General features: G+C 49.6%; 1 protein-coding gene across 1 annotated transcript in view; it reads right to left on the bottom strand.

The window, feature by feature from the left end:
• Window positions 1-2,474: 2,474 nt before the first annotated feature.
• The window catches only part of LOC116985360 (trafficking kinesin-binding protein 1-like), a 94,249-nt gene continuing 86,092 nt past the window's right edge, over window positions 2,475-10,631 (bottom strand). Inside the window, exons 8-9 of the mRNA XM_033040110.1 lie at window positions 8,237-8,243; window positions 2,475-3,358 (exon numbers count right to left, since the gene is read on the bottom strand). Coding sequence (XP_032896001.1) covers window positions 2,638-3,358; window positions 8,237-8,243 — 728 coding nt within the window. The 3' untranslated portion in view covers window positions 2,475-2,637. The remainder of the gene's footprint in view (window positions 3,359-8,236; window positions 8,244-10,631) is intronic.

The raw sequence follows: 10,631 nt of genomic DNA on the forward strand, positions 1-10,631 counted from the left end.
AGCCATTTAGAACAGAGATGGAACGCTTTTTCACACAGAGAGTGGTGAATCAGTGGAATTCTCTGCCTCAGAAGGCAGTGTGGGTCGATTCTCTGGATGCTTTCAAGAACGGGGTACTGATTGTGGATGATCACATTGAATGGCGGTGCTGGCTTGAAGGGCCAAATGGCCTACTCCTGCACTTATTGTCTATTGATACTCCAGCACTCTGTGAAACGTCACCTATCCATGTTCTCCACAGATGGTGCCTGACCCGCTGAGTTACTCCAGCACTCTGTGAAACGTCACCTATCCATGTTCTCCACAGTTGGTGCCTGACCCGCTGAGTTACTCCAACATTTTGTGTCTAACTTCGGTTCCTTTTTACACGTTAAAATTACTCTCTCGGTTCGACCAATCGCCTTATTAATAAACGACCATCAGATCTCTCGGGGCATTTCCATCGCAGACAGGCCTGGATAGAGTGGATGTGGGGAGGATGTTTCCACTAGTGGGAGTCTAGGACCAGAGGTCACAGCCTCAGAATAAAAGGACGTTCCTTTGGGAAGGAGATGAGGAGGAATTTATTTAGTCAGAGGTTGGTGAATCTGTGGAATTCATTGCCACAAGACGACTGTGTTGGCCAAGTCAGTGGATATATTTAAGGATAGATGGATAGATTCTTGATTAGTTCGGGTGTCAGAGGTTATGGGGAGAAGGCAGGAGAATGGGGTTAGGAGGGAGAGATAGATCAGCCATGATTGAATGGCGGAGTAGACTTGATGGGCCGAATGGCCTAATTCTGGTCCAATCAGGTGACCTGATGAAAGCCGCTCCCATTCTGATTGTGGAGCAGACAGAGTGCAAAGTCCAACAAACCCGCCAGGATTCACAAAACATCCACTTCAATGTGAGTGTGTTTCACATCCGACTCCTTGCTTAATATATACATATGTATAGGAGAGGACCGTACACTTACACTGAGTTTAGGGCCGGTATTCTATGTACATTATCATACAAGGCTTGTTCTAATCCTATCAGGCACTAATTCAATGTATTGGACACCGAGAGAGAAGCCATCAGTAGTTATGTCACTGCCTGCTTTGTTTCTTTAAGGTTTACAGATACAGCATGGAAACAGGCCCTTCGGCCCACCGAGTCCGTGCTGACCAACGATCACCCCGTGCACTAGTTTAGAGATACAGCGCGGAAACAGGCCCTTCGGCCCACCGAGTCCGTGCTGACCAACGATCACCCCGTGCACTAGTTTAGAGATACAGCGCGGAAACAGGCCCTTCGGCCCACCGAGTCCGCGCCCACCAACGATCACCCCGTACACTAAATGTTTAAGAAGGAACTGCAGATGCTGGAAAATCGAAGGTAGACAAAAATGCTGGAGAAACTCAGCGGGTGAGGTGATAAGACTACTGACCGACATCCACTATAAACCCACTGAATCCCATGGCTATCTGGACTACACTTCTTCCCACCCTGCTTCCTGTAAGGACTCCCATCCTCTACTCCCTCTCCCTCCGGAACTCCCTGGTCAATTTGTCCCTTCCCAACAGAACCGCCCCCTCCCCAGGCACTTTCCCACGCAACCGCAAGAGACGCTACACTTGTCGCTTTACCTCCCCCCTCGACTCCATTCAAGGACCCAAGCAGTTGTTCCAGGTGAGGCAGAGGTTCACCTGCATCTCCTCCAACCTCATCTATTGCATCCGCTGCTCTAGGTGTCAGCTGTTCTACATGGGTGAGACCAAGCGTAGGCTTGGCGATCGCTTCGCCCAACACCTCCGCTCGGTCCGCAATAACCAACCTGATCTCCCGGTGGCTCAGCACTTCAACTCCCCCTCCCATTCCGACCTTTCTGTCCTGGGTCTCCTCCATGGCCAGAGTGAGGCCCACCGTAAATTGGAGGAGCAGCACCTCATATTTCGCTTGGGTAGTTTACACCCCAGCTGTATGAACATTGACTTCTCCAATTTCAGGTAGTCCCTGATTTCTCCCTCTTTCCCCTCCCCTTCCCAGCTCTCCCACAGCCCACTGTCTCCGCCTCTTCCTTTCTTCTTCCCCTCCCCCCCACACATCAGTCTGAAGGGTCTCCACCCGAAACGTCACCTATTCCTTCGCTCCATAGATGCTGCCTCACCCGCTGAGTTTCTCCAGCATTTTTGTCTATCCCCGTACACTAGTTTAGTTTGGAGATCCAGTGCGGAAACAGGCCCTTCAGCCCACCGAGTCCGCGCCGACCAGCGCTCCCCGCACACTAACACTATCCTACATAAACTTGGGACAATTTACATCCACCCATTAACCTACAAGCCTGCACATCTTTGATTTGTACGGGTGTCAGGAGTTACGGGGAGAAGGCAGGAGAATGGGGTTGAGAGGGAGACAGATCAGCCGTGATTGAATGGCGGAGTAGACTCGATGGGCCAAATGGCCTAATTCCGTTCATATAACTTAATGAGTGCAGGAGGAAACCGGAGCACCCGGAGAAAACCCATGCAGGTCACAAGGAGAAGGTACAAACTCGGTACAGAATTTGCCCGTAGTCAGGATGGAACCCGGGTCTCTGCGACTGCGCCACCATGCCAGCCCGTGATTTTGTGCTGAGGGCTGCAGGATGGTGTGGTGTCCCCTCGTACATTCAGCTCACTGCGGGTCCGGCTGGCCAGGTAACGCAGCCCCCATCAGGATGCCGGTGGGCTCGGAGACGGGTCCCCTCATCTGCATGCTGGGCCCCACCATGGTGGGCAGGCTGCGGTTCCTGCGGATGCCGGCTCCGAGCTGGAGACCACCGATGGGGCTGCGGGAGATGTGGCCGTAACCCGGCGACTGTCCGTCTCTCAGCAGCGTGGCCGCGGTGTGGCGGTCCCCATCGTCCACTGTGCGGTCCCGCAGCGCCCGGCCGATGCCCAGCCGCTTCACCTTGGCCACCAGGTCGATCCTGGCCATGCTGACCTCCGTCTGGCTGTCCACGTGCCTGGTGGTCTTGTCCCCCCCCCTCAGCTCCTTCAGCAGCGAGCTGGCCGGCAGCGAGGCCAGGAAAGGGTCGTCGGGGCCGCCAGGGGCCCGGACATCGGGCCAGGGGCCGGGAGGGGGGAGCAGGGGGGAGTTGGGAGGGGTGGAGGGGAGCGTGGGGGGTTTGGGCAGCTGGAGGACGGGGGCCAGACTCTGGTAGACGGCGGCTGAGATCCCCCTCTCCTTCAGTAGACGCACCAGCCCCAGGGACGTGCTGGTGGTGGTGGTGCCCTCCCGCAGGTTGGTGAACGACTCCGCCAGGCTCAGGCGTCGAGGGGTGCCCGGGGTGCCAGCGGGGGAAGAGCTCAGTGCACACACACTCCCAGCGAACGAGGCAGGCAACACGTGTAGGCTGCAACACACACACAAACAAACAAGACCGTTAACCCAACATACAGTCACAACAGACCCTCCAGCCCAACCTGCCCACACCCACCAACATTCCCCATCTACACTAGTCCCACCACACAGCCAGTCCTGAACTACTATCTACCTCATTGGTGACCCTCGGACTATCCTGGTGTATTAAGATTGTTAAGGGCTTGGACACGCTAGAGGCAGGAAACATTTTCCCGATGTTGGGGGAGTCCAGAACCAGGGGCCACAGTTTAAGAATAAGGGGTAAACCATTTAGAACAGAGACGAGGAAACACTTTTTCTCACAGAGAGTGGTGAGTCTGTGGAATTCTCTGCCTCAGAGGGCGTTGGAGGCAGGTTCTCTGGATGCTTTCAAGAGAGAGCTAGATAGGGCTCTTAAAAATAGCGGAGTCAGGGGATATGGGGAGAAGGCAGGAACGGGGTACTGATTGGGGATGATCAGCCATGATCACATTGAATGGCGGTGCTGGCTCGAAGGGCCGAATGGCCTACTCCTGCACCTATTGTCTATTGTCCTTGATCGAACTTCACTGGCTTTAAGGGCCTGTCCCACTTGGCGCTTATATCGGCGACTGCCGGCATCATTGACTGACGTATCAGGTCACAGAAAAATTCGCAGCTTGATGCGACATGATGACATATTGACATGCGGTGTTTTTTCAAGTGCTGCAACATTTTTTTTGTCGCCGCTGGATTTTGAAATGTTCAAAATCTTTTGGCGACACTGATATGACGCCGGCAGTCACCGAAGAAAATCGGCAAGTGGGACAGGCCCTCTACCTCGCTCGTTCAATCAGCTGAGAAGGTTGTTGGCTGCAACCTTCCCTCCATTGATGAACTGTACACTGCAAGGGCCAGGAAGCGAGCGGGCAAGATCATCTCTGACCCCTCTCACCCTGGCCACAAACTCTTTGAATCACTTCCCTCTGGAAGGCGACTCCGACTGTCCAAGCTGCCACAGCCAGACATAAAAACAGCTTTTATCCACGAGTACTAGCTCTACTCGATAAACAAAAGTCTGTAGCCTCCTTTTGCTCTGGTATTTTATTTCATTCTGCACATGTTTAAATGATAATGTTTTATTTTTAATTGTCTACTGTATATTGTGTTGTTACTTGCGAGCAGAGCACCAAGGCAAATTCCTTGTATGTGAACAAACTTGACTAGTAACATTTTTTCATTCATTCACTAAACGTTATTCCCTTATCATGCATCTGTACACTGTAAATGGATCGATTGTAATCATTTCCGCTGACTAGTTAGCACGCAACAAAGGCTTTTCACTGTACCTCGACACACGTGACAATAAACTAAACTAAACTAACCTGGTGGCTTAGATTCTACAGCTTGAAAGCGCGCACTACCAGATTCAAGAACAGATTCTTCCCTCTTGTTTACAGAACACTGAAAAATCCGTCCATAAACCAGATGTAGCCTTGATCTTCCAACCTACCCCATTGCAGACCTTGGACTTTTCCCTTGTAACTGCAAGACAAGATTTACCAGGATGTTGCCAGGACTAGAGGGTGTGAGCAAAAGCAAGGGGTTGAGCAGGCTGGGACTCTATTCCTTGGAGCGCAGGAGGATGAGGGGTGATGTTATAGACAATAGGTGCAGGAGTAGGCCATTCGGCCCTTCAAGCCAGCACCGCCATTCAATGTGCCCATCCACAATCAGTACCCCGTTCCTGCCTTCTCCCCATATCCCCTGACTCCGCTATCTTTAAGAGCCCTATCTAGCTCCCTCTTGAAAGTATCCAGAGAACCTGCCTCCGCCGCCCTCTGAGGCAGAGAATTCCACAGACTCACCACACTCTGTGAGAAAAAGTGTTTCCTCGTCTCCGTTCTAAATGGCTTACTCTTTATTCTTAAACTGTGGCCCCTGGTTCTGGACTCCCCCAACATCGGGAACATGTAGAAGTGTATAAAATCATGAGGGGAATAGATCGGGTAGAGTTTCTTGCCCAGGGTAGGGGAATCGAGGACCAGAGGACATAGGTTTTTAGGTGAAGGGGAAAAGATTTAATAGGAATCTGAGGAGCAACTTTTCCACTTAGTGGTGGGTGTATGGAACAAGCTGCCAGAGGAGGTAGTTGAGGCTGGTGCAGTAACAACATTTAATGGACATTTGGACATGTACATGGATGGGACAGGTTAAGAAAGATATTTGGCCCAAGGCCCTCTAAATCAATATAGACACAAAATACTGGAGTAACTCAGTGGGTCAGGCAGCATCTGTGGAGAACATGGATAGGTGACGTTTCACAGAGTGCTGGAGTAACTCAGCGGGTCAGGCAGCATATCTGGAGGGAAGGAATGGGTGACGTTTCGGACTGGAACCCTTATTCAAACTGAAAGATGAGAAGGCGAGAACAAAACAGATGCATCAAAACTCTTCCATTCCGTTTATCTCTGGCTGTCCAAATGTCTTTTAAAGGTCATAATTGTATATTTATAGCTTCCTCCGGCAGCTCGTTCCAGAAGCAGACCACCCTCTGAGTGGAATAAGTTGCCCCCGAGGTCTCACTTCAATCTCTCCCCTCTCACCTTCAGCCTGTGCCCTCTAGTTTTAGAATCGTCTATCCTTGAAAAAAAGACTGTGAGCGTTCACATTATCAGTGCCCCTCATGATCTTGTACACCTCACTAAAGTCACACCTCAGCCTCCTGCAATAGACAATAGGTGCAGGAGTGGGCCCTTCAAGCAAGCACCACCATTCAATGTGATCATGGCTGATCATCCACAATCAGTACCCCGTTCCTGCCTTCTCCCCAAATCCCCTGACCCCGCTATCTTTAAGAGTCCTGACTACACTCCAAAGAGTAAAGTCCCAGCCTATCCACCCTCTCACTGTTACTGAAGCCCAGGTATCATCCTGGTGAATCTCAGTTTAGTTTAGTTTATTGTCACGTGTACCGAGGTACAGTGAAAAGCTTCTGTTGCGTAGCTAACCAGTCAGCGGAAAGACAACACATGATTACAATCGACCCATTTACAGTGTAGATACATGATAAGGGAATAAAGTTTAGTGCAAGGTAAAGCCAGTAAGATGTTCGGCAACTGTGGCGGGGCCTGAATGCCATCACCTCCTACAAGGCGAAATCAGGAGGCGGCTCAAACGACAGCGAAGCATCACTCCCTGACGAGCTCAATGCGTTTTACGCACGCTTTGATAGGGAGAACACTGATGTGCCTTCCCGAGCCCCCATTCGCTGTGATGGCATTTCAGTCTCAGTCACAGAGGCCAACGTCAGAAGATCCATCAGGGGGATGAACCCTCGAAAAGAGCCTGGACCTGATGGTATACCCGGTTGTGTTCTAAAAACCTGTGCGGACCAACTGGCTGGAGTTTAACTGGACATTTTCAACCTCTCATTATTGAGGTCTGAGGTTCCCACCTGCTTTAAAAGGGCATCAATTATACCGGTGCCCAAGAAGAGTAAGGTGATGTGCCTCAATGACTATCGACCAGTGGCACTAACGCAGGTGGTGTTGAAGTGCTTTGAGGGGTTGTTTATGGTGGATATCAACTCCTACCTCAACAAGAACCTTTAGTTTCTCTCTGGTTTATCATATTACATAGACATAGAAAATAGAAAATAGGTGCAGGAGGAGGCCATTCGGCCCTTCGAGCCAGCACCGCCATTCATTGTGATCATGGCTGATCATCCACAATCAATAACCCGTGCCTGCCTTCTCCTCATATCCCTTGACTCCACTAGCCCCTAGAGCTCTATCTAACTCTCTCTTAAATCCATCCAGTGACTTGGCCTCCACTGCCCTCTGTGGCAGGGAATTCCACAAATTCACAACTCTCTGGGTGAAAAAGTTTTTTCTCACCTCATCGAAACATAGGAAATAGGTGCAGGAGTAGGCCATTCGAGCCTGCACCGCCATTCAATATGATCATGGCTGATCATTCAACTCAGTATCCTTTACCTGCCTTCTCTCCATACCCCCTGATCCCTTTAGCCACATCTAACTCCCTCTTAAATATAGCCAATGAACTGGCCTCAACTACCTTCTGTGGCAGAGAATTCCAGAGATTCACAACTCTCTGTGTGTAAAATGTTTTTCTCATCTCGGTCCTAAAAGATTTCCCCTTTATCCTTAAACTGTGACCCCTTGTTCGGGACTTCCCCAACATCGGGAACAATCTTCCTGCATCTGACCTGTCCAACCCCTTAAGAATTTTGTAAGTTTCTATAAGATCCCCCCTCAGTCTTCTAAATTCTAGCGAGTACAAGCCGAGTCTATCCAGTCTAGCACAAGCCGAGTCTATCCAGTCTAGTACAAGCCGAGTCTATCCAGTCTTAAATGACCTCCCCTTTATTCTAAGTGGCCCCTGGTTCTGGACTGGCCCAACACTATTGTTCACTGTGTACTATGTTTACATACTGTGTTGTGCTGCAGCAAGTGAGAATGTCATTGTTGTATCTGGGACAAACGATAATAACACACTCTCGACTAAAGTCATTCAAGGATAGTCCGAGGGTCACCAATGAGGCCGTTAGTACTGTAGGAAGGAACTGCAGATGCTGGTTTACACCGAAGATAGACACAAAATGCTGGAGCGAGACAGGCAGCATCTGTGGAGAGAAGGAATGGGTGACGTTTCGGGTCGAGACCCATCTTCAGACTGACTGAATGTGGAGGTGTGCGTTTTCACACATCTGCACCCGTCTGCTCCTTCTCCAGCTTCATGACCTAGTGAGTTAACTGTAACTTAGGGCTTTGATCTCTTAAAAGAAACTGCAGAATAAATTAAAATGGAAATGAAAAATGATACCTGAGGTAATGATGAGAACAGTTGGAATTGTCAACATTCCTAGTTACTATTTCCACTTGTTTACTGTCCTACTGAAAATCATAAGGAGAAAGATGATTAAAACTTCAAAACAAAGGAAAAAATAGAATTAAATTAAATTTAAAATGAATTAAATTAAAATGAAAATGAATTAAAAATTAAATCTAAAATGAATTAATTAAATAAATAATGGATCGATGACTGATATCCTAAATATTTTTGATCCAATTGTTCATTGAACGATGAGAAAAATCTTTTGGCCCCCAACAAATAACCCTAACAATGGTGCAGCACCAGAGACCCGGGTTCCATCCTGACTACGGGTGTTGTCTGTTCGGAGTTTGTACGTTCTCTCCCTGTGACCTGCGTGGGTTTTCCCCGGGTGCTCCGCATTCCTCCCACACTCCAAAGACGTGCTGGTTTATAGGTTAATTGGGTTGGTATAAGTGTAAATTGTCCCTAGTGTGTGTAGGACAGTGTTAGTGTACAGGGATCGCTGGTCGGCACGGACTTGGTGGGCCGAAGGGCCTGTTTCCACGCCGGGTCTCTCAACTAAACTAAACAACATCAATCCCATCCGCCCACATTTGCCCGAAATCCCTCCGTAGACAATAGGTGCAGGAGTAGGCCATTCGGTCCTTCGAGCCAGCACCGCCATTCAATGTGATCATGGCTGATCATCCACAATCAGTACCCCGTTCCTGCCTTCTCCCCATATCCCCTGACTCCGCTATCTTTAAGAGTTGGTAAATTGTAAAAACTGTCCCTGGTGTGAAACTGTGCTGAACCGAGTCATGAAAGGTGTCGTGAAAAACACTTAACCAGGATGTTGCCGGGACTCGAGGGTCTGAGCTACAGGGGGAGGGGATGGAGTGAGAGGGAAAGCAAGGGCTACTTGAAGTTACAGAAGTCAATGTTCATACCACTGGGGTGTAAGCTGCCCAAGTGAAATATGAGGTGCTGTTCCTCCAATTTGCGCTGGGCCTCACTCTGACAATGGAGGAGGCCCAGGACAGAAAGGTCAGTGTGGGAATGGGAGGGGGAGTTGAAGTGCTGAGGAGATCAAGGTGTCAGGCCCCACCACACTCATAGCATCCTTGCAGCCAACACTTGCCTATCTTGAGTCCACATCAGAAGTGATAGGAGCAGAATTAGGCCATTCGGCCCATCAAGTCTACTCCACCATTCAATTATGGCTGATCTATCTCTCCCTCCTAACTCCATTCTCCTGCCTTCTCCCCAACATAACCTCTGACACCCGTACTAATCAAGAATCTATCTATCTCGGCCTTAAATATATCCACTGACTTGGCCTCCACAGCCGTCTGTGGCAAAGAATTCCACAGATTCACCACCCTCTGACTAAAGAAATTCCTCCTCGTCTCTTTCCTAAAGGAACGTCCTTTAATTCTGAGGCTGTGACCTCTAGTCCTAGACTCTCCCACTAGTGGAAACATCCTCTCCACATCACTCTATCCAGGCCTTTCACTATTGGGTAAGTTTCTATGTAGGCAACATATCAGCCAATGTTCCACCAAGAGTTAGATTTAGATCTTTGGGATATGGGGAGAAAGCAGGAACGGGGTACTGATCTTGGATGGATAGCCATGACATTTTGAATGGAGGTGCTGGTTGAAAGGGCCGAATGGCTTACTCATAGAGTGATACAGTGTGGAAACAGGCCCTTCGGCCCAAGTTACCCACGCCGGCCAACATGTCCCATCTACACTGGTCCCACCTGCCTGCGCTTGGTCCATATCCCTCCAAACAAGGTTAATTCCCGGGATGGCGGGACTGTCATATGCTGAGAGAATGGAGCAGCTGGGCTTGTACACTCTGGAGTTTAGAAGGATGAGTGGGGATCTCATTGGAACATATAAGATTGTTAAGGGTTTGGACAAGCTAGAGACAGGAAATATGTTCCCGATGTTGGGTGAGTCCAGAACCACGGGCCACAGTTTTAGAATAAGGGGTAAGCCATTTAGAACAGAGACGAGGAAACACTTTTTCTCACAGAGAGTGGTGAGTCTGTGGAATTCTCTGCCTCAGAGGGCGGTGGAGGCAGGTTCTCTGGATGCTTTCAAGAGAGAGCTAGATAGAGCTCTTAAAGATAGCGGAGTCAAGGGATATGGGGAGAAGGCAGGAACGGGGTACTGATTGTGGATGATCAGCCATGATCACATTGAATGGCGGTGCTGACTCGAAGGGCCGAATGGTCTCCTCCTGCACCTGTTGGCTCGTGGTCTTCTGGAATCCACACTGATCATTGGTCGCCCGTTCACACTAGTTCGACGTTCTATTCTAATCATAAGTGATCGGAGCTGAATTTGGCCATTCGGCCCATCTACTCCGCCATTCAATCCCACTTTCTCATCCACTCCATACACACCAGGGACAACTTTCAGAAGCCAATTAACCTGCAAACCTGTACGTCTTTGGAG

Source organism: Amblyraja radiata, chromosome 2 (genome assembly GCF_010909765.2).
Source record: "Amblyraja radiata isolate CabotCenter1 chromosome 2, sAmbRad1.1.pri, whole genome shotgun sequence".
Lineage (NCBI taxonomy): Eukaryota > Metazoa > Chordata > Chondrichthyes > Rajiformes > Rajidae > Amblyraja > Amblyraja radiata.